This window comes from Microtus pennsylvanicus, chromosome 3 (assembly GCF_037038515.1).
Source record: "Microtus pennsylvanicus isolate mMicPen1 chromosome 3, mMicPen1.hap1, whole genome shotgun sequence".
Classification (NCBI taxonomy): domain Eukaryota; kingdom Metazoa; phylum Chordata; class Mammalia; order Rodentia; family Cricetidae; genus Microtus; species Microtus pennsylvanicus.
This window is the reverse complement of record NC_134581.1, coordinates 45,368,886-45,393,225: the sequence shown is the minus strand read 5'-3', so window position 1 is coordinate 45,393,225 and position 24,340 is coordinate 45,368,886. Positions and strand designations below refer to the sequence as shown.

Sequence of the window (24,340 nt, the reverse complement as noted above, 5' to 3'; positions counted from 1 at the left end):
GGGGATCAATTTCTAAACAGAGGTGATCTACTGAGAAGTCTCTGCAAGGGTCAACACTTCCTCAGGCTGTAAGAGCTCTGAGCTATGTAACATTTATTCCATTTGGACATGTGAAAGTACATTAGCAAGAAGTTTTTGTTAGACAAATACCCACCCCCTCACCCCACCCCGGTTTCTTAGAGTATTTTGGTTAGGGATGACTAAGCTTTTGACCCTATGAACGTTGGGCATGCGCTCAGCCTGCAGACTGGACACACCTGGTGTTAACTCCCTCTGAAGAGAAGCAGGAGCAGCACCTGCTGTCCGCCGTTCTGTTTCCTTCACATAGGCTAACCGAAGAGACGCACAGGAGTCAGCAAAACAGGTGAAATAAGTCTAAAAGATTGGGAAGCAACACGCTACATTTAACCTAATTTTATTCATGCTTGCCTAGGGATGGGGAATAGATCATTCAATAAAAACATACAGTAAAAACGGTGGGGGAGGCTTATCATGTACAATGTTTAAACTACAATAATGATGTACCTTAATTACTTCCATGCACACAAGTCTAACATTACAAGTTTTTAAAAAATAAACACAATTAAGACTTCTAGGAGCATTTTATAATAAATTCCTAATTTTTCTTTGTAGATAGATCAAGCACCTCCAAAATACAGATTCCTATACACAGTGAGTACTTTACTTAACGTACATGGACAGCCTCAGGGCAAGCTGATGTTATATCATCAACTTGGCAGGCAACAAACCATAGTGCCAAATGGAAAAAAGGGCAGTTGCAAATAAACTTAAAACTAAGTTAACTTTTATAATTAAATACAGAAAATATACTGATTTGCTAAAAATAAATAAATGTGATGTATGTAACCCTTCACTATACAGAATGAACACCAGGCCATGAATAATGGTGAACGCTGGCTAGAGAGAGTGCGTATGCCGTGGAGCACTATGGGTGGTTTATGTTTCGCCACATACTTTTGTTACCTTGAGGTAGATAACACATGTGTACCAAATTCGGCATTCGTTTTCGGTTGCTGCTGGTATCATGTGTCTTAAGAAATGTGTACAGTATGAAAAGCTTGAAAATACTAATGAATGAAAAACGTTTCAGGAAAAATAGATCTTTTCATGCAATTATGTACAGTCTCACTGTGTAAGTTTCAAGGCAAGGTTTTGTTTCCCGTAAAGCAGGTCACTGGTCTATGAGAATGTCTGTTCACCCTAGCGCATCTTGTCTCCTCCTGCACTGCATTGTTTTGCTCTATTCTTTGTGTATGTGTGTGTGCAAATGACATGCCAGTTCAAATGAAAACTAACTCACATGTAGAAAAAGTCTGCATTTTACAAACTGAGAACTAAGAAAAAAATCCTTGCAAATTAATGACACCTTCTGATTCAAGTAAAAAAATGACTTCAAACATTAGTGATAAAAAGACACAACACATTCCATGAAGAACAAAGAAATGTCTGCTGAGTGTTTAGTTCAGGTGTTTCAGGATGCTGCTGTATGTCTTGTGAGGGATCTGAGGGGACGATTTCATAGCGGAAGGTGTTAACGTGGCCTGGATGGACTTGAGTGGGGACCCCACTGGACTGTGGAACTGCGGGGTGCTTATGGACTCTAGCTGCTTGCTCAGGAGGATCTCCCCACTGCCGTTCAGAAGCCCTGCCTCACGTCCTCTCTCCCCACGCTTCCCTTCCTCGACTGGCTCAGTTTCTAGCATTTCAGAATCTTCCTTCCTGCTGAAGAACTTGTCCAAATAGCTGGTGTACGTGTTCTCCTTCTCCACGTGCTCATCCTTCCTGACCTCACAACAGAACTGGCTGATGAGGAAGCACTCCTCCCCACTGCTCACAAACTGGCTGTCCCAAGAGGACTGATACAAGGCCTCCAGCTGAGCCAGATTAGCCATTCCTTTCTCTTGCTTCTCTCGACTCACTGACTTGGATATCAAGCTTTTCAATTCTAGCTGGGACACTGAGCTGTTCAAGTCATTTAACTTGTCAATGACGTCAGCAGGCTCCCGCTGGGAACTGAGCTGTATAGTCCCTGCAATGAAGGAGTCAAAGTCAAAGCCCTGGCTCTTCTCCCTTTCCTTCTCAGCCAGCTGCTGGGATGCTTCCTCCAGCGCTATCTGTGCTTTGACCAATCCGTTCCTCTCACACTTTGACTTGCCTTTCTTATCGGATTTTTCTTTACTTTGTTCTTTCCAGTTGGAAAGATCTATAATAAGTTTGGGCTCATAGTAATGGTTAACTTCACTCTCCCTCCACACCAAGTTATCTAGATATGATGACGACCTTGTTTTGTAGTTACAGGTGTGGCTACACTCCAGATCACAGTACTTGTTCTCATGGTGATCTGGGTACTGCCAGCAAGGCTCGGCAGAGTAGCTAGTGTCAAAAGCGGGATCCTCCAGATACTTCTCTCGGTCTCCATCCAAGTATTTTCGAGGATCAACTTGAACTTCTTCTTCATCGGTGACATCAGACAGAGCTCTTGGGTCAAGCTGAACCTCATCGATATCAAAGTTGTTATGAATAGGCCAGTCATGCTCTGAGAACTGACAGTCATGATACCTGAAGAAAACACAGACATTACTCCATGTGGTGATTTCACTTTCAAATGCACAGTTGTGCTCTGTGGAGTACTGAGTGCTTTCTGTTTTGCCTTAGTTTTTAAGAGCAAGTCCCACTCTAGCCAGGCTGACCTCACGCTTGTACCCACAGTACTGGATTAGCAGTGGATGCTGCCACACCCAGCTCTGAATGTGATGTGTGTGTGTTGGGGGAGGGGGTAACACAAGAGAAAGCCAGAAGCACTCCCTCCCGTCAGAACCTATCGTTTCCACTTGGGAGCTGTACTACTAATTAAAACACCAGAAAGCAGCATTCGGTGATTGCCAACGGAGTATCAAATTTCATAAGGAAGTTCAGGGCTTCCCCCTTAAGCAAGCTGGGTTGCCACTTCTCACCCCCTTTGCTCTCTATTCTCACCCACAGGTAATAATCTAGGAGGCTGGTACATCTGTAACTTTCACATTAACACTTTATGCCCCAAATCAGTACATCTAACTGTGAGCAGGTATTTACCAGTCTTGTTTGCATTGGTAATAAGTTACTGAGTAAGGGGAGGCTTCCTGAAATCTGCCACCATCCGTGTGTGCTGTTTCTGCTTGGTGACACAGCCCAGCAGGGCACTACGTCACACCCAAAGGGAAGCAGACTGACACACCAACAGAGGCTGGAGAACGGGAAGGAGTCAAGAGATGTCAGAAAGTAGCTGGGTCGATGAGAACTGTTTTTAGGGGACAGAAAGTGACAGTCAGCAGATGGAAGTACACCGACATTGAAGAGGAGAAAACACTTTAGTTAAACTACTTCTGTTTCATCTGGCATGGTCAAGACAGGGTATTTCCCTACAGCCTCCAGACAGAAGTCACTAGGTTCAGCTTAACTATTTCTTTCCAAACAGAAACATGAAAACTTAAATCTCACTTGTCATTCTCAGTCCCGGCTATATACCAAATCCCTGAAGACATTGCCTCTACTGGGTTGTTACAGGCTACCACCCTACTCTTCCAGGCTAGCAGGACTGCACAGCTCCACATCTCCACAAAGTCAGAAATATAGAGACACAAAGGAGGCTGAGGAGAGCAGCACCTAGAGGATGCTACCTATTCTGCTCACAGCACACAGCCCAGACAAGCCCTCTCACTGAACCTGTTCTAAGCTTTTATGTCATCTGGGAAAAAATTCAGCTGTCACAGGTACAGAAGAATTGAAGACACTCTCTATTCTGGCATTGAGTCACCTTACCAGGTAAGGGTGAGTCTTGAGATCCAGGAAAAAGTGCATATTATCTCAGAGCTTTGGGTTTTATCCTCATGATGAAAAAACATTGGGTGTGTAATTAAAATGGTTTTTAAAAAATTGGATGACTTAGCCAGATGGTGGAACACACCTTTAATCCCAGCACTCAAGAGACAGGCGGATCTCTGTGAATTCGAGATCAGCCTGATCTACAAGAGTTAGTTTCAGGACTAACTATACAGAGAAACCCTTCTCAAAAAACAAAAACAAGAAACAAAAAATTGAATGACTTTATAAAATTAGTTGTAAATATTCAGATTTTCAACCAGCTTATGATTTTAATTAGCACGCTTTCATGACTGCTCTCATCATTTCCTCACCAGGACCCAGTGCTGATTCCACAGATGCTAGTTAGACAGAGACTTAACACAAAGCCGAAAGGCATCCTTATTAAAATGTGAAGACAGCCATAAACATGAGCACACAGCATACAGCATATGGTGCATTGAAAATAAATGTTTTCTAACTTAGGATGAGCTTACCTTTCCCAGTTATAAATGTGACTGTGTGTTTCATCCATAAGCAGAATATCATCAACTTCATCTTCTATGTGGAAAGGATGGCTTGAAATGGGCTCATCCGTTGGAAAGGAGTAGATGCTCATGTAAGGGTGGGAAAGCGCTTCCTCTGCTGTCAGCCGGTCCATGGGGCTGAACGTCAGAATCTGCTCCAGGAAATCCAGTGCTAAGGGAAAGAGGAAAGGTTTACAGCCTGTCCATCTGAAAAAAACAAACTGAAAAATACTACTTTCATTTAATACGTGTCTAGGTAAGCATGGTGGTGTACATTTTGGTGCTGGGATAGGGCTTTTTCAAAACAGGGTTTCTCTCTGTAGCCCTGGCTGTCTTAGAACTCACTTTGTAGAGACCAGGGTGGCCTTGAACTAAGAGATCCGCCTGCCTCCCAAGTACTGGGATGAAAGGGGTGCATCTCTGACTACATAATTCTGATACCTTGATATATCCGACTATCACGTGTGCGTGTACATAAGTGTACATACTCAGTGTGATGCTGGGGGTCAAACAGAAGGCCTGAGCATGCTAGGCAAGTGATCTACCACTGAGCCAAACTCAGCTAAGTATTTTTCCCTTTCCTCAAGAGAAGGTTACTTTATTACAGAGAACTACAAAAGCGGAAGATTTTTGATCAAATATGTTACTCCACTGAGATGAGAAATGAATAGAAACTTCAAGACTGTACAAACTCTTACATCTAGTACTTCTTGCTCCCAATAGTAAATCACAAATTCTTACATGTTTTATTCATTTGGATTAATACGTGGGCAAACACTATAATTTTACTCTTTCTTTTTTTTTTTTTTTTTTGGTTTTTCGAGACAGGGTTTCTCTGTGGCTTTGGAGCCTGTCCTGGAACTCGCTCTGTAGACCAGGCTGGTCTCGAACTCACAGAGATCCGCCTGCCTCTGCCTCCCGAGTGCTGGGATTAAAGGCGTGCGCCACCATCGCCCGGCTTTTACTCTTTCTTCCTTGCCATAAAGATCTCTGCCTTCTCCTGACCCAATCCTTCTTACATGTTTTGTTCATTTGGATTAATATGTGGGCAAACACTATTTTACTCTTTCTTCCTTGCCATAAAGAGCTCTGCCTTCTCCTGACCCAATCCTTCTATCTAAATTTAGGCCAGGGAGTAAAGATGCTTGTTGCCAGCCTGACAACCCAGGTTTGATTCCTGCACTCTCATGGCAACAACTGACAACCCACTCTTCTTGCAAGCGGTCCTGGGACTTCCACGTGTGCCTTTGCATACACTCTCCTGACCTCCACATGTGTGCCTTTGCATACACTCTCCTGACTTCCATATGTGTTCCTTTGTACACACACATTAAACTTTTTAAGATTCAAGTGGTTGTTTGATTTTATTTTAGAATATGGAGGTCTGTGTGTGACATGCATGCCTAATGCCCATGGAGGTCAGAAGAAAGGGTATCAATCTCTTGGAAGTATCAGTTGTAAGTCATTATGTGGGTGCTGGAAATTGAGCCTGGGTCCTCTGGGGAAACAGCCAGTGGTTATTAGCCACTAAGCCATCTCTACAGCTCCATAAAATATTTTAATACAAAAAATGAGTCATATTCACAGAAATGCCTGATTAGTGTGTAACACTCACAGAACGCAATTACAGCTAATTGAGAACCAGTCATTCGATATGCTTACCCACAGTTAAATGGGAAGATTAAATTGGAAAACGGGTTTAGAATCGGGGGATGGGTTTTTCTAAACTTTTAGAAAGCAAAGAAATATACTATAGTCCAAGGGCCAGGTCAAAAGAGGAATGCCAGAGTTAAAGGCCTGGGTCCACCTAAAGTCCTACAGACTCTGGGAAAAGAACACAAACCTCAAGATGGAAACAGGCTCAACTGTCACGTCTCTGGAGTACGGAGGCTTAAGTCACTACCTTACCTTCTCGACTAATTCCCGGAAGCAGCTGAGTTAGCGGTTTGTGTGGCTCAGTCATGTCGTTTCTAATGTAAACTGGAATCACACTGAGAAGCTCCTGACGATCTTCCTCATGCACAACAGGAATCGATTCTAAGATCAGTTGCATCTGTTCAAGTTCATGTGCACCTGAGTGAAATCCAGACACCAGAGTGTAAGCAAATCACCCACAGTGCCCACTTTCCCAGAAATAAGTACATCCACAGATTCTCTGAGAATCTTCCCTTCCAGAAGTCAACACCTCTCTTGCAGAGTCTGAGCTGTCCTTGATGACTTGTTTTTAGCATGAGGCTGAAATGACTGTGTAAGTTCTGAGGAAAATCACAAGGTAGTTCATGCTTATGGTCAGCTCATTCTTTTAAATAAAGGTGTCTTACTATTCAATTAGTAAATAAAAAATTCTTCACCAAATGATTCAGGGACAACTGGACAGTCCACAGGCAAAGTAATAAAATTAGACACCTGCCCTCACATCATACACACAAACCAACCCAAAACAAATCCTGATCTAAATGTAAACAGCTAAAACTATAAAATGCTTCGAAGAAAACATGGAAGTAAATATTGTACAGAATGGTTTCTCAGATATGCTATGCTAACACAAAAGATGGATTGGTTGGCCTTTAGCAGAACTAATGTTCCGTGCTTCAAAAGACACTGCACACAGCATGGAAGAAAATAGAAATTATATCCAATAGACTCCATGTCCACAGTATATAAAGAATTCTTAAAAATGCAAATGATAATTCAAAGAAAAGCAAACAAATGATTTGGATATTCTACAAAAAAGATATTACAACGGCCAATAAGAGTCTGGGCATGGTGGCTCACACTTGTAATTCTAGCAGCCATGAGGCTGAGGCAGGAGGACTGCCTCAGGAGTTCAAGGCCAATGAGCTACAGTGTAAGATCCTGTACTAACAAAGAGGTCAGTAAGCACCTTGAGCTATCCTTTTTTCACACCACCAGGATGACAGCGCTCTAAAGTGCTGGTGACAATGTAAACAGAACTGTCTCGTTCTCAGGTGACTGGGGAATGTACAACACACAGCTGCTTTAAGAAACTGATCTCCAAAAATTTAACCTAAATTACCGTGTGTCACCTACCTGTCTTATGCCTAGGCATGGATGGATACCCAAGAGAACTGACCACATGCTCATACAAAAATCAGTACACAAGCGTTCATGGCAGCATCGTTCATAACGGCCAAAAAGTAAAACTTAAAACATTCACCAACTGATGAATGGAAAAACAAGGCCCTATATTCATACAGGGAATAGCATCTGGCATACGCCAACACTGATATGTACTACATGAATGAACCACAAACACTGCGATGAGAAAGCAGCTTGTCACAGAGCATGTACATGGTTTCATCCATGTGAAATGTCTAAAAGGGACAATCCATAGAAAGAGAATGAGTGGGTGCAGGAGCTGGGGAAAGGGATAACTATGGTCAGAGGGTCATTTTCAGAAGGACGGAGATGCTCGAGAATCAGACATAACCCCATACATTTATGAACACACCCAACTACACAATTTTCTGCAGTGCTCGGTTTTGAACCAGAGGCTCTATGAATGCTAGGCAGATACTCTAAAATCAAGCCACATCTCCAGCTGAAACACACCCTTTAAATGGGTGAACTGTATGGTATGTAAACTAGGTATGTTTTTCTTAAAACATTGGCTTTTTCCTTGGTCTTTTAAGGGATAAGAGTTTCCACACTGAGGGCACTCCTACTGTCCAAACGAAACCTGGAGAAGGGAACAACAGAAATCTGTAGGATTTTCAACAGTAAACATACCAGGAAATGGCTAATTTAACTCAGATATGACTTACCACAGACCTCCAACCAAGAGTATGGATCCACAAAACACTGAGTTTAGAAATAAGCCGGCACATAATAAACACTAGAGTTCTAACTAGATGCTAGAGCAATTTAATGAATCTGTGAAGACATTTTCTCATTTCTTAAGTAATATAAACACTGTTTTATCTTTGCATTTGAATATTCCAGACTATATTAAGTTCTTTGAAATCTTACAGAACCTTGCCTTAGAGATAAATACAAAATGACTTCTGGTCCACTTTTCCCCACATAATACTGACCTGCAAAGAGGGTTTTACCAGTCAGCATTTCAGCAAAGATGCAGCCTGCAGCCCACATGTCAATGGCTTTAGTATAATTATTAGGAGAAAGTAAAAGTCGTGGAGATCTGTACCATTTGGTAACCAATCCTTCAGAAAGATGACCCTGGAAAAGAAACACCAAACAGACTTCAATTTCCCTTACTTTGGGGGGGGGGGAGATTCACCCCCCAAAAGAGCCATAAAATCAATTACTGTTGATTTCTAAGCCCATTTTCAAAGCTCTTGCCAGCTAGAGGCCGCAACATTCCCTTAGAGATGGATATGCCACCCCTCTGATGACAAAACATGCAGAACAAAATACACCATAAGGCCTTGATGCCAACTCTAGGCCAAGTTCAACTTGTTTCAGAAGAGAAACAAGTTCTCAATCCAAGTTTTAACATAATTAAGGAGCAGGCATGCTTCGGATCAGAAGGAAAGGTAGGGGAGAGAGCTGCAGCTCCTAATTATCACACAGATTCCACCACCACCACACCACACTCCTAACCAATATCCACACGACCTTGCTCCTCCCTCAGAACAATACAGAGACACTCACTGTACTGGTGGATATTGTTTGGCAGGTCAGAGCACTGAACAGATCGTGGGTCTGCTTAAGGATACACCTAGGTGAGTCCAGGGAGGCCAAGTAAAGGTCTGCGTGTGCCTCCTTCCAGTGCTCAGCGGGGACTTGACCTCTATGTTAAAAGTTGTTTATTAATCTATGTGGGTGAGGGAGGGGAGCCAGCAACCACACACCACAATGCAAGTGTTGAGGTAAGAGAAGAGTTTGGAAGACTCCACCTCTTCTACAGTGTGGGTTCCAGGGACTGAACTAAGTTATCAGGCTTGCTGTAAGGAACCTTTTTGCTGAGAAATCTCATAGCCCCCCCCCCTCTTTTTACTAATAGAGTGAAGATAACCAGTTAAGACAACACACATGGATGAAGATTTGTTTCAGATATGGGCTATGGAATGCCAAGTAATAGGATTTGTTCTCAGGGGTTCTTTGTCACCAAATCAGTTTTACTTTTTACTTTATTGAGACAAAGTTTCACTATGTAGCCCTAGTTGGCCTGGAACTCGATGTGTTGGCCAGAGTGGCCTTGACTTACACGAATTTACCTGTCTCTGCTTCCTGAGCACTGGGATTAAAGGTATACAAAACCATTCCCAGCTCACTTTTATATTTTAAATATCAAGATTCCACCTGAGATTTCAATTTAAAATCAAAAGGCCTGAGTTCTCCTTGGAAGAAACTATTAAGTTCTTTTATTTTTATTATTTATTTATTTATTTATTTATTTATTTATTATGTATACAATATTCTGTCTGTGTCTATGCTCGACGGCCAGAAGAGGGCACCAGACCCCATTACAGATGGTTGTGAGCCACCATGTGGTTGCTGGGAATTGAACTCAGGACCTTTGGAAGAGCAGGCAATGCTCTTAACCTGAGCCATCTCTCCAGCCCCACTATTAAGTTCTTATGTGAAAAAAAGTTGCTTATAAAGGGAAGCTGCTATGAATATATAAATATTATACTTTGAGATAACTAAATAAGAGCTTCAATTATAATAAACAACTCCATATGGCAGCACATACTTGGAACCCCAGTATTTAGGAGGCTGCAGATAGTGAGTTTGAGGTTAGCCTAGGCTATACACTAGAGTCCAAGGCAGCCTGATTAAATAGCAAGACCCAGTCTCAAAAAAAAAAAGGCCAGGCCGTGGTAGCACTACCCTTTAGTTCTAGCACTCAGGAGGCAAAGATAGGTGGAATTCTGTGAGTTTGAGGCTAGCCTTGTCTTACAGAGCTAGTTCCAGTTCAGCCAAAACTACACAAAGAAACCCTGTCTCAAAAACCAAACAAACGAAGTCATACACTTCAGAACCTCACTACTAACACACAGCCATGCACTTGGAGAAAGTTATATGTAACTAGGATTCCACTTGACCTTCGGTTCAAACCCTGGAAATTATGAATGAAAGCAGACCTGCACCAGAAAAAGAAACACCAGCTGAGAGGCTGGGTGGAGATAGCTTTCCACGTACCTTATGGGAATAATGAGGATCCATGATCCGTGCCAGACCAAAGTCACCTATCTTCAGCACCAAGTCTTCAGTGTTAATGAAAAGATTAGCTGGCTTGAGATCTCTGTGCAGTACGTTTGCAGAATGGATATACTTGAGCCCACGTAGCAGCTGATACATGAAAAGCCTGGCATGCTCTTCCAGTAAAGGGCCCTGCTCTAGCACGTTCGCCAAGTCTGTCTCCATGTACTCCTGAACAATGTAGACGCTGTTCAGCTCCGTGAGAGAGCCCACATCGTCTGTTAACTGGCTTCCACTGGGACCAAGAATTTCAAACACTTTCACAATGTTATCATGGTCAAGTCTTCTAATAATTTTGATTTCACGGAGAGCATGTTTGACGCTCTGGGGATCGGTGAGAACAATTTTCTTGATGGCTACTCTTTTGTCACAGTCATTGTCGACAGCGGAAAAAACCAAGCCATTGCCTCCACAGCCCAACGGTTTTAAGTCCATGTACCTAGAGCCCAGATCAAAACCATGAATGTTCATAAGACTTTCAAATTTCTCTGCCATTTTGAAACCCTTACAATCGCCTTTTCCTTTCAAATTGTTGAACTTGTGTAAACAAGGAAGAAAACTGGCATCAAAAGGAAAGATCTCTCAAAAAGGGAGAAAAACAATTCCGTTTCCACAGCACGATGGTTTCTTGATGTTCATTGCAGACGGACGCCAACCAGGCCCGCTGAGTTCCCCTCAGACTTAAAGCTCAAAAATCTCTATTCATACTGAGAATTAAAAAGATTGCAGTGCTCATAGTTCAAGGAAGGGCAGCAACTCTGCAGACATTTAAAGAAACACTCAAGAAACTCAAACGGAATGAAATGACATACTATGCACTCAGATATACTATGCTAACTGACTTAACATGGGACAAAACTGTGAATAAATATGCACCCGGCAGGCCTCCGTGGACATCCTCTCACAGTGCAGATACATTCAGTGTTGGACTGGTCCTGAGCAGCATCCTAAGGCGCTGGGAAGCACTAGTTCCCTTTGCTTCCTCTTCCTTTGTTGCTGTTTTTCAACAGGAAGCCCTGGTGACGTTGGCTGACAGGTATCTTTTGTTAGTGATCAGGTGGCTCCAGCTCACCACAATCACAATCAAAGCTACCGTCCATCTTACTCTGCTACAACCTGGGATGAAAAGAAGAGGAGAAAAATCACTAGAGGACACACTTCGTATCTGTGCAATGGCATGGCAGTGGGGCATTTAGCAGGGAAGGACTAAAGCAAGAATGGTGGCACATGCCTATAATCTGGGAAGCCTGAGGTAAGAAGATTGTTTGGGAGTTCCAGGACAGCCTGCGCTATGGAGTACCTCCATCTCTGTCTTGTCTGTCCCTCTATCCATTCATCACACACTTAGCCAAGTGGTAAGTTTCCTAGACCTCACAGCATTGAAGTCTCTGGAATAGGCTCATCAGGTTGGCATTTCAGTGAGCAAGGGGCTTGATGTACAAACATTGTGACCTAGGTTCAAATCCTCAGGCCCATGTAAAAAACTTGTAGCCCAGCATTATGTGCAGAAGTAGGGAGGGCCACTGGACCCTGTTTCAGGGACGGAAGTCAAGGATAGAGCAGGATACCAAACATCCTCTTCTGGCCTCTGAATGCACACAAGCATCTGTTTCCACACACAGGTACACAAATACAACACATGAAATGCCAACCGTTATGGGAAACTTCATAATATTTTTATAGAACTTTTTACAAGTAAAGCTCATTTAAAAGGGAAGATTTTAGTAGCACTTTTCTTAGTTGGAGCATTGTATTATTATCTATGTCAGTATCTAGTAAGCAAAGTCCAGCAGCACAGGATGAATTGCAGAACACGTCTTAAGCTGGTCAAAGAGTGAGTGTAGGCAGCTGGCTCAGGAGACCCACACCGCTGACTGCCAGAGAAACCCGACTATCTTAACATTTCCAACTAGAAGAACTTTGGGGTGGGGTTGCCTGCATGCACGTATGTGTATGCCAGCATGACTGCCTTTACAAGAACTCTGAGGAGCATCAGCCCTCATGCTTGATGGCAGGCTCTTTACTCATACCATCTCCAGGCCCTAGGAAACTTTAGTATTCAATTAACATCAAGTCTGAGGAGAAATGCAAAAAAGAAAAACAACAGAATATTGATACAGTATTGGTGGAAGTTTAAACTAGTAAAAGAAAGCAGGGCATGGTGGTGCATGCTTGTAAGACATAGGCAGATGGATTTCTTCTGAGTTCAAAGTCAGTCTCATTAAAATAGCAAGTTCAGTCCAGCCCGGGCTACAGAGTGATAAGACTGTCTCAGAAAATAAGTAAATACAACAGTAAAAGAACTTAAAGGTAAACCGGGCGGTGGTGGCGCACGCCTTTAATCCCAGCACTCGGGAGGCAGAGGCAGGCGGATCTCTTTGAGTTCGAGACCAGCCTGGTCTACAGAGCTAGTTCCAGGACAGGCTCCAAAGCCACAGAGAAACCCTGTCTCGAAAAAAAAAACAAACAAACAAACAAACAAAAAGAACTTAAAGATAACGTGGCAGAAACACATGAAGGAGAGAATGAACGAGTAGCATGTCCTTGGCCCCAGCTATTTTTCCTTCAGGTAAGTTCTTAGAGAAATGCTTGCTAATAAACATACAAATACTCTCTTTTTATGTTATTGGGGTTTTTTTGTTCACTTGTTTTGGGGGGCAACGCCCCCAATCTATAGAAACTGGGTTTTCTGTTCTAACGCTGGTCTGACTGTACCACAAAGGATGTAACGTGCACGTTTACATATGAGGTACAGCCTTACAGGTAGAGCTAGCTCTGCCATGCCCACACACTTGCAAGCAATGCTGCAGCTTCTCAGGGTAAAGTACCCTTCCATCCCACCCCAGCCTGTCCACAGTGACAGCCTCTGAAAGCGGCTTCTGCAGAGTGAAGTGAGCAGTCTGAGCTAACTGGAACTCAGCCAGTTGCTTTGGGAAGGGACAGGTTGAGCGGTGCTCTGTACCCTAAGTCTGGCACAATGGTGCTGGCATCAAATTCACTCTTGTCTGTGATCATGCCTCAGACTCTAGTTACTGACTTCTCAGGGCACAGAAGGCCACAAGCCTAGCTACCTGCTCACAGGCATTGCTGACAAAGCCCTTGTTCCTCAGGAAAAGTGGCCCAAAGGTGTCCTTTCAGGACCTGGACCTCAAGGAGGTCAGTGGTGCAACCCATTATTGGATAAATCATCTCAGGAAGCTAAAAAAAGACTTAGCATAGCAGGCTTGTTTCATACAGTATCAGTAACTATTCAGCTACCCTTCATCCCAACTCTGTCTTCTGGCCAAGACTTCAGAGGAGATGGGGATCCCAGCACTTGGGAGGCAGAGGCAGGTGGATCTCAGTGAATTAGAAGCTGGTGTGGTCTACCAAGCAAGTTCCAGGACAGCCAGTACTGTTATACAGAAAAACTGTCTTGAAAAACTTCAAAAAAAAAAAAAAAGTCTTATGTAGCTCTGTTGTCCTGAACTTACTAGGTAGAACAGGCTGGTTTTGAACTCACTCCATGCTGGGATTAAAGTTCTGTACCTCCACACCTGGTTCAAGACTTTCTGAGATGCCATACTGACCTAAGATTAAAGAAACACTGGAACAAATACAGGACCATGAAACATCTGAGCAACTCTTCTCCAGTTACCTAAGTACTGCCGTCAGATTTCTGTGGCCATCAGGACAGGTCAGATAGCCCCCAACTGGCGACTTAAGTCACAACAGAGTTGTTATCTAAGTTGTTATGAAGACACCACCTTTACCATTGATACTCAGTGTACCAAAGGATCTACATGAGCATCTACACCTCTCTTCCCCATGATGCATTTACCAACTGATTACAGACCCAAGCAGGTCACACAGTCTCTCAGACACACCCACAGGAATTGAGGAAGTGCTACCCTAACCAGGACCCAGAAACACAGCCAGATTACAGCCCTAAGAGTCTGCATCTGTTCTTTATCATCAGGAAGTCCTGAATGCTCACTGTGTGCCAGCACTGTCTTCAGGCATTAAGGTCTAATGGAAAAGAGAAATAACCTGTGTCCAGTCCTGACTCAGAAGCCCTGAGTCTGAGCACTTCCTCCTGCTCACTGTTTCCTACTTCCCTTCTCCTCTCTTCCAGCATTCTCATGTTCCCCAGGGTGATCCTCTGCTATGACACCATCTCTCTCCACTATGGTGGCTGGCTGCTTTAAATCAAAAGGTGTGAAGCTAAGCAGCTTACTAGCATTTTCTGGGCGCAGAATCTGGCAGTTACTAGGTGCCCTGTAAACTGTAGTGAATGAATAAACAGCACACCCAATACACCTATTTTTCCAGAACCAGACTAGCCTAGTCACTGGAGAGCATCTGTGAAGACGCCACTCCAGCCTTTCCCCTTCCAGGCACTCCCTCCCCACAGCAAACAGCAGCTAGTGGGGGGAGGGGGGGACCTGTTTCAAGCCCTGGGAGGCCCAAAGCAAGAGCAGTCAGCTGTGTTACACTCCCCCCTTTCCTGTGTGGAGGTGGAAGGACGGACTGCCAGGGAGCTGTGCTCTGGGGAACGGCGGGGGCAGCCTCTGTGAAGGCAGCCCCAGAGCACGTGTCAGTCAGACTTTCTCCACACAGAGTGATCTAGCAGGGTTTAGAGCACTTAGGCCACACTCTACAAACTACAGGTGAGATCGACCAGGGACAGGAGCTTACAAAACTTATCTGACTCACAAGCTGGTATTTCCAACTACTCAGGTGGCTGAGGCAGGAGGCTCAGTTCAAGGTCAGTTTGAGCAAGGAAACCTGTCTCAAAACATCTTTGAAAAAGGACTGGAAGTATGGGTCTGTAGCAGAACCCTCGCCAAGCACTCAAGAAGTCCTAAAGTCGATTCCCATCCTTCACTTCAGTTCTGGAGGAGGGGAGATCTAACATGTTTTTCTCACCTCCAGTCACCATACACAAATGTGGGGCACATACATATTCAGGCAAAACACTCATATACATAAGTAAAACTCTAAAAATAAATTTATTAAAATGTCAAGCCTTGGGCTGGAGAGATGGCTCAGAGGTTAAGAGCACTGACTGCTCTTCCAGAGGTTCTGAGTTCAATTCCCAGCAACCACATGGTGGTGCAGATCCATCTGTAATGAGATCTGGTGCCCTCTTCTGGCAGGCATGCATGCAGGCAGAACACCGCATACATAGTAAGTAAATAAATCTTAAAAAAAAAAAAAGTCAGGCCTTGCCAGGTGGTGGTTAACACACACCTTTAACTCCAGCACTCAGGAGGCAGACAGGCAGATCTCTGTGGGTTTGAGGCCCGCTTGGTCTGCAGAGCTAGTTCCAGGACAGAACAGCCAGAGCAACATAGAGAAAGAAACCCTGACTCAAAAAAAGACCATGGAATTTTTCACTGTCAGGATTAAGGAGAACTCAGACTCTAAAGGTCAGTTTCATGGCTGCATGTGAACTCATCCTCACATCCCACTCACCAGCCCTTTTCGATTGGCGTTCAGCGAGTACAAAAGACTGGAGGCAAGTCAGGGGTACTGCCACACACCTCTAATCCCAGCTCTCAGGGAGGCACTGAAAGGATGAAGGCTGCAAGTTTGAGGCCACCAGGTTTTCATATAGAGACTGTTTCCAAAATAAAAGGGCTAGAAAACCCACCATTTCCAAAGCAGCTGCCCTGTGAAAGTGGGGCCAAGACAGGAAGCTGAGATAAATGCCTATGCAGCATTCTGCATCTTCAGAATAACAAGTTCATATTCTTCTAAGGCTGAGCCAAGGAAACACAGGGCCACACTGGAAAGCAAGAGAAAAGCTCCTGCAGTCAGCAATGGAGCCAGAAGTCAGGCTGGAAGCAGAAAACTCCAAGGTCTGGGAAACCAATGGAACTTCACAAATACAGATCAGAACATCTTCAAAATCAACTAAAACTAAACCATCAACTCACGAATGAATTCACACCAAACCAGTCTGTCTCTGTCTGTCTGTGTCTGTCTGTCTGTCTGTCTGTCTGTCTGTCTGTCTGTGTGTGTCTCTCTCTCTCTCTCTCTCTCTCTCTCTCACACACACACACACACACACACACACACACACACACACACACACACGGGCAGCTTTTAAAGTCAATCAGGAGAAAGAAAGGAAGCATGTCCCAGGGAAGAAGAAAAGGAAGACTGAGGCTGGTCATCACTAGGAAGGAACATCAGCAGCCTGGAAGAAAGGCAGAGAAATGAAGCTGTCACCAGAGAAGAATGTGAGACTGTATAGAGCACACTACATTCCACATTCTACGATATGCTGCCCCAAAGGGTAGCCATAGCCACAGATGGTGACTGAGTAACTCAAATATGACTGACTCCACCGAAGAATTCATTCATTCATTCATTCATTCATTCATTCATTTTCTGGTACTAGGGATTAAACTCTGAGCCTTGTGCATGCTAGGCAAGCATTTTATCAGAGCTGTACCCCATCTCCATCAATTAAAGGGGAATGCCTTTACACCCAGCACTGGGGAGCCAGAAACAGATCAGATCTCTGTGAGCTGCAGGCCTGGTCTACATAGTGACTTCCAGAACATTAAGGGCTAAAGAGACCTTGTATCAAAAATAACAAGAGTTGTTTTTTTGGCTATAGGTACAGCTCAAAGATAAATTGCTAACCATGTACAAGGCCTTGGGTTCAACTTCTAACCAAAATAAAATAAATTATTAAAATGCCTACATGTGGCTAGTGGCTACCATATTGGACAATTCTACAGAACACTGGCATATTTTTAAAAAACTTCTAACATTCAAAAAGGTGAAAGTCGTGATGCAGATAAAAAGCCTTAGGAACCCGAGAAGGAATCAAGAACATAGGGGCAGGAATGGGGGAGGGGTGATAGACAGACCAGGCAGAGCATGCATTAAACCTGGTGAGAACCGAAACTCAGGGTCACATACAGAAGAACACAGGAGCCAAGCAGAAGGAAGGGACATAACTCATAATTTATCTGCATCTATTACATGCCAGGCATTTTCTAAGTGACAAATAGCTCATCTTACAAAGAGCCCAGATGCTCCCAAAGGTGAGGTGATCTCATTAGGTCACATGGATAGTAAAGACAGGATCTGGGCACATCAGTCTGATTCTGGAGTCACAATCTTCCCATTGCATATGGTTGCTGTGACTTTTGCAGAGCAATGACCAAAATTCCCCAGAACAAGCTAAAAGGAGGAACTATTTATTTTGACTCAATTTTAAAATGTCATTCGAAGATGGTGTGCAAAACATGGCTGAGCAGGGGGCACATGGAGACTGAGTATAGTCTGGGGCCAGGACAGGGCCTAACACCAAGGCCGTGCCCATAATGACCTACTTCAAAGGTGCCACCTCCCACTTTTAAACAGATCCCCAAAATGCCATCAAATTACAACTCCATAAAGGGATTAAAGCCACTGATCAAACAAGAACCATCATGGACATACCAGTGGCCTCGCAGTCATCTCCTAATCTAATTAAATTGACAAGACAGACTATGCACATCTGAAGAAAGCTAAAGACCTCTCCGTTTCTACACCTGGAAATAAGTACTCAGCAGGTTCTCCTGGTAGTTACCTCCAGAATCAGCAAACCTGGAGGGGCTAGGCCAACACTGGACATACAGTAACTCAGAAGAGTTAATTCCTTTGTATTATTTTTGATCCACGTGAAAGAAACAGGAAGAAATATGCATGCATTCTTGCAATTTAGATTAGCTTTATTGAACAGGAAATTGGCACCACTGTCTAACAGTCAAAAGAATATTATCCAAGCCGGGCGGTGGTGGCGCACGCCTTTAATGCCAGCACTCGAGAGGCAGAGGCAGGCAGATCTCTGTGAGTTCGAGGCCAGCCTGGTCTACAAGAGCTAGTGCCAGGACAGGCTCCAAAGCTACAGAGAAACCCTGTCTCGAAAAACTAAAAAAAAAAAAAAAAAAAAAAAAAAAGAAAAAAAGAAAAAAAGAAAAAAAAGAAAGAATATTATCCAAGCATAAAGTTAGTAAAAAACCTACCATCTCTTCAATTTGTACATAAAGAGGGAAGAATTATCAAATTGAGACTCATTATTAAGTTGAGGATAATTTCAAATTTAGTAAAAAAAAACAAAAACAAAAAACAACAACCTCCATTAGGCTAGAGTATAGCTCAGTTGGTAGACTGTGCCTAACATACAGGAGGCCCAAGCCTCTATCTCCAGCAACACAGAAACCAAGAGTAGAGACGCACATCTGTAATCTCAGATGGAAACAGGAGATCTAGGCCAGCCTTGGAGGCCACCTGGGTTACTTACTACCTAAGGCCCTGCCACAAAATTCGAAACAGAAAGCTAAAAGTGATTTCACACGGCCCTAATCCCAACAGAGGCAGATGGATCTCAGTGAGTTCAAGGCCGACCTGGCCTACAGATGGAGTAGGATAACCAAGGCCACACAGAGAAATCCTGTTTCAAAAATCAATCAAATAAATAAATGAATAAATAACAGATTAAACTCAATTTCTCAGGGAGCATCAGTCAAATACTTAATCATCACCACTCTGGTTCGCTGAGACCTCACTGGTCAGCACAAAACAGAGCACCCCCTCATCACACAAGCTCTACCCAACAGTGATTACAGTCTTAACTTTACACTCACGTTTCTCAGGAGGGTCAGGGGAAAACAACTCACAAGACCTGGGTTTTCCAAACCAGTTGCTAACCAGCTGAGGACCACTCCAGTCTCTCTCAGCCAAATGGATGTGCATTCAAATCACAATATTGCTAATGTGTGTAGCTTCTAATTCATTGGGTCCCGATGAGCCAAGGGTCAGAACCTTTAACCAGCTCCCAAGTATTATGGTCTTAGATCATACTGGGCCTCAGTTTACTTAACATTTACTCAGTCAAATGATGCAGCTGGAGCAAAGTGCTCATGCCACTCTTCCAAACACCCACACGTACTTTTATGGTTGCAGAGGCAGATTTCCTTGAAGTAATTGTTAAAGTTCTTACATCTTAAAGCATTTTTATTTATTCCTTTTGTGTGTAAGACCTGTGCATCTGAACGCAATTGTTGCAACATGCATGCAGAGGTCAGAGGACAGCTCTGCAGTCAGTCCTCTCACCGCACAAGACTTGCTGAGCTCCATCTCAGGTCAACAGGCTCCTGCAGCAAGCACCGAACCTGCTGAGCCATCTCACCAGAGCAACATTCTAACAATTCTTTTTCCTTGCCTTTTCTTTTCATTTCTTGAGACAGGCTTTCTCTGTGTAGCTTTGGCTATCCTGGAGCTCACTCTGTAAACCAGGCTGGCCTCGAACTCACAGAGATCTGCCTGCCACTGCCTCCCCAAGTGCTGGGGTTAAAGCACAAAACAAAACACACACACAGCACAAATAACAAACTCTAGCAGCCAGGCATGGTGTCACATGCTTGTAATTTCATGAGGCAGAAGGATTAAGACATTTGTGGCAAGCCTGGGCTATGCAGGGAGCCGTCTTAGCAAAACAAAACTGGGAGGGGTGCCTTTCAGGAGGACATACTACATTTCCCAAACACAATTCAGAGAGAAATTCACAGAGCCACGGGCACCTTACCGGCATCAGCTCATAGGAGTAGCTCCCTGGCAAGAAGCCATGGGGTATAGTAATGTCATTTTTATGTTTGTAAAGTCTTAATACTAAGCAATAAAACTGACCAAGACCTTGATACTGCAGGCAGGTTATAGTGTAAGAGTCCACAAGACAGCCTGCTGGAGCCAGCAGAGGACTGCCAACAACAAAGTGACTATAGAAGCACCTTCCTGGTTTCACCGGAGCCCTGACGTAACACAGGCTCACAGGAGCAATGCAAATAAGGAACTAGAGAGCAGTGCTGAGAACTCCCCAACTCACAAAGCAACACCTTACAGAAAGCTTGTTCTTAACTCCTGATTTCTGCCCAACCATTAATAACCTGCATTTAAAAGGCCCACACTCTCAAACTTCTAAGGAATGTGATGCTCTGAAAATCCCAATCCTTTTACATTTTTATTTTTGTTTCCTTTAGTAGACAACATTAAGTATGAATTAATCTTTGATGCAATTTCAAAATGTCTCCAAAGATTTAATTCAAATCCACAACACAACTTATTGTACAGTAAACTTCCCAAATAACTTTCAGAAAACGAACAGTATAGAGAAACAAACAAATGGGCGAGGAGATTTTTATTTATTTATTTCTTCACTTAGGAAACAATGTCTTCAATCTGTCTTGTTTTTCCTCAAAAAAAATTTTTAGGCAGGTCTCACTATATGGCTCTGGCTCCATGTAAACTGGTCTGTCCCAAACTCACAGTCCTGCTTGGTTCTGCCTAAGGAGGAGGACTTTAAATGTGAGCACACCCCCCACACACACCTGCTTCAATCTTATTTTAAGCCAATTTGTTAAACGCTGGCCATGAAATATGTCCAAATGTCTATTTTATCACCAAGCTTCAGCTTAAGTCCTAAATCTGGAACTATTCACTCGGTTTATCTCTTTAAGTGCTTCTAACAATGCTGGTTTCAACTTGTCTTTATTAAAATAGAAAATTCCTGGGGCTGGAGTGGTGGCTCAGCACGTACAAGCACTAGCTACTCTTCCAGAGGACCCAGGTTTGATTCCTTGCACCCATATAGCAGCTCACAGCCCTCTGAAATTCCAATGCCAGGAGATTCAGTACCGCCTTCTGGCTTCTGAGGGCAAATGGTTCATAGACACACAAGCAAAACATCCATACCAACAAATAATAATAATAAAAACTTTAAAATACAGAAAATGCACAAACATCACAAGAAAGCACTGTGTATGTTTAACAGCTCCTACTAAACTCTGGTGGTATTTGTACAACACTCAAACCAGTACCTTCTAGATACTATAAAGATAACTTTTACATAATCAATGAAAACCAGTCAATTTCCATCAAGACTACAATGTTCTGTCTGTCCTTTATAATAACTTGCTAACAACATCTCTCTCAATAGTAGCCAAAGGCCTTTTGGAATCAAACATTTAATTTCAGCAACTAGCCAGCAATCGCTCAACAAATGTTAGACAATTGTACGAGCAGGGTACTGGATATCCTTTTAAAAGGCAACTTAAGAAGCCATTACTTTTTTCTTGGGGAGGGGGCTATTCTTCAGAGAAAAGAAAACAGCCACGGGCAGTAACGCTTTTAGCCTCTCATTTTTAAAGAAAGCAAGCAAGCCACGTAGTAGCGGCAGTGGGCAGGGTGAGTCATCAGCCAGCTCGAAACTTGCAACAGTTCTTCTGAGCCTCCTCCCACCCGACCCCCAGCCCCTGCACAAGGTCCCCTGAGTCAGCAAGCCTTACTAGCTGGTCAGTTAGGAATTCTCACGGTGCCTACATGAACTTATGTAAAACGCTGCAGCGTTTTTAGCGTTCGCACTAGTCTTTAAAACGGTTGCCTTTTCTATTGCAAAATTAAACGTTCTTCGAGTCAGTCTTCTCCGGATTCCTTTTTAATCGCAGAAAGTGGGCAGGCTACTTTTAATCCTTTTCTGCAAATGACTAAATTCCAAAATAGCCTCACATAGAAAACTAATTTTAAACAGTTTTTTTTTCCATTTCCAAGGTCTTTTTTTTTTCTGAACAGTAATACTGAAGTGTCAGAATAGTCTGCTCAAAATCTGGCAAGCTTCGGAAATGACAATTATTGATTAGGACATCAGTAAGCAAGGCTTATGATGTAGCTAGATTAATATAACATATATGTTCAAGCACCTTACAAACAGGTTTTTACCTACAAGCTAAGGATATTTTTCTTCCACCCAATTCAAAATTATTTCCAAACACCAAAACCTGTCGTTTCTAAGAAAACTCTAAAGCTGAGGATAATGGTGCCCACGTGTTAAGCCCAGCAGGAAGCTGAGGCAGGAGAATGTTTCTCAAAACCCAGCTGGGACTAGGCGAGACCGGCTCAACAAACAAACAAGAAAACCCCTTTGGGGGCCGGGCCCTATTTAGACCCTACATTCTTCTCTACTCAAATCATTCTTTCCAACTCAGTTCTCCAACGTTAAAGAGACAGAACGTGAAAACCCAGAATTTTACCAAAATAAACACGCTAGAATAACCAACAATTAGGAAATTATTCTGAAGCTGGCTGCTCTTCGTTTGATGGCCTGTGAATGTTTTTCCCCTATCATCGGTAGCCATAAAAAGTTAATACTGAGACTATCTAGGGACTCTTCGCAAAGAACACGGGCTGTTCAAATGCAGTATGGAGACCTCCTAACTCCCCCCTTACCAGGTCCCTTCGCTCGATCCTTCCATACTTTCAAACCGCAAAAAGGTAAAACACGGAAGCAATCTAAAGGAGCCTGCAGCTCGCAGCTCGCCCAGGCACCTGAGCCGGAGAGCCCACGCCAGGCAGAAACAAAAGGCGGCAGAAAGCCCACCGCTCTACACAACTCCCAAGTAGGATTAAAACAATCTCCAAGTGAGGAGGCCTGTAACCGGTAACGTACGTTTTCATCGGGGTTGTTTTTCCGGATCACACCTTAACGTCCGGAAAGGTGTCCGGAGCCCTGGCTCAGACCGGTCGCCGGCACCTCGTGGACCGCCAGACACAAACTTGGGCGGACTTAGGGGCTGGAGCAGAGAGCTACGCAACGTGCTCCGAGACTTTGCCCAGCCTGAGTCAGCTGAGGCCAAGTCACCCGGGCGGGCCGGGGGAGGAGACAGGAGAGCGTTAGGGAGGGAGGCAGCGAGCCAGGAAGGCAAGCCTCCACTGCCTCAAGCGCTCCTGGACCACCGCCCTCGCCTGAGCGCTGGCGGGGACTCGAACCCGCGGAGCCGACGCGGGCGACGGGGACTCGAACCCGCACAACACAGCCCGGCGCGGGCGGCGGAGCCGGCCTGGTAAAGCCCGCGGCCGGCTGCCCAGCGAGGGGCGTGCCGGGTGGGAGGGGCGCTCCGGCCGCGCCGCCAGCCCCACGCGGGGACCCGGCCCTCGCAGCTGGCCGCGCCGCCCGGGCCGAGCGGGCACACGGAACAAAAGCTCCTTTGTTGAGCGGCGGCCGCCCGGAGGGTCACACACAATGGACGCGGGAGCCGGCGCCGCCGCCGGGCCCTCCGCCGTTCCCTCCCGCGCCGGCCCGCACACGGACACAAACACAGACACACTCACGGGACTCCTCCGACTCATCGAGAGTGTGCGGGGCCCGCGGACAGCCCCCAGGGTCGGCTCAGGTCTCCGGCTGTGCTGGCGGCAGCGGCGTCTCCGAGGCTCTCGCTTTGCCGCAGTCGCCGCCATGTAACCCCGACCCGCGAGAGAGGGCGCGGAGAGGAGGCGGGGCTTCGCGGAGGCACGCCCCTTCACGTCACAGGCTCACTCCACGGCGGCCCCGCCCCCGCCGGCCGGGAGTCGCACGCGCTGGAATTTCCAACGCCCGTGCCTACGCGCGCCGCGGGGGCGGCGGGAGCAGCACGCGGCCTGCTGGCGGGTATGCCCCGGCCTCAGCTGAACCACAGCCCAGGGGTGTCACACCAAGTGTCCTGGCAGTGTGAGCTGTGAACCGCAGCCGGACCCCCTGGCTGTCGGGAGGAAGAGGCTGAGTGCAAACAAGCTAGGCCAGGTGCTGAGCAGATCACCTCTGGGTGATGTAGGGAGGCTCCTGGGATCGGTCCCCTGAGGCCTCTCCGGTGCTTCCAGAAGCCTCCGCTGTAGCCCAGGGAGTGAATTGGTGAGGGGTCGTGAGAGAAGTGTGAGCAAAGACCCAGGCAGGAGACTGGCTGGTTTGTTGAGGG

General features: G+C 44.8%; 1 protein-coding gene across 2 annotated transcripts; it reads right to left on the bottom strand.

The window, feature by feature from the left end:
• Window positions 1-399: 399 nt before the first annotated feature.
• Window positions 400-23,858, bottom strand: Mapk6 (mitogen-activated protein kinase 6). 2 transcript variants are annotated; one of them, XM_075965236.1, is made up of 6 exons: window positions 23,721-23,858; window positions 10,515-11,690; window positions 8,441-8,585; window positions 6,294-6,458; window positions 4,356-4,557; window positions 400-2,580 (listed from the first exon to the last, which is right to left on the bottom strand). In XM_075965236.1, the coding sequence occupies exons 2-6, from the start codon at window positions 11,067-11,069 to the stop codon at window positions 1,479-1,481; spliced, it is 2,169 nt and encodes a 722-aa protein (XP_075821351.1). In that variant the 5' UTR covers window positions 11,070-11,690; window positions 23,721-23,858; the 3' UTR covers window positions 400-1,478. The 2 variants fall into 2 exon arrangements, with proteins under 2 accessions (XP_075821351.1, XP_075821352.1); XM_075965237.1 differs by lacking the exon at window positions 23,721-23,858 and adding an exon at window positions 23,059-23,463.
• Between the last annotated feature and the right edge of the window lie 482 nt (window positions 23,859-24,340).

Bases quoted from the DNA above. Each gene is read 5' to 3' on its own strand.
- Mapk6 (XM_075965236.1), bottom strand. From the start codon at position 11,069: ATGGCAGAGAAATTTGAAAGTCTTATGAACATTCATGGTTTTGATCTG. The intron at 6,459-8,440 runs GTCAGTATTATG...GATTTCACTCAG, and splicing joins TGGTAAAACCCTCTTTGCAG to GTGCACATGAACTTGAACAG. The intron at 2,581-4,355 runs GTAAGCTCATCC...TGTTTTCTTCAG, and splicing joins CACATTTATAACTGGGAAAG to GTATCATGACTGTCAGTTCT.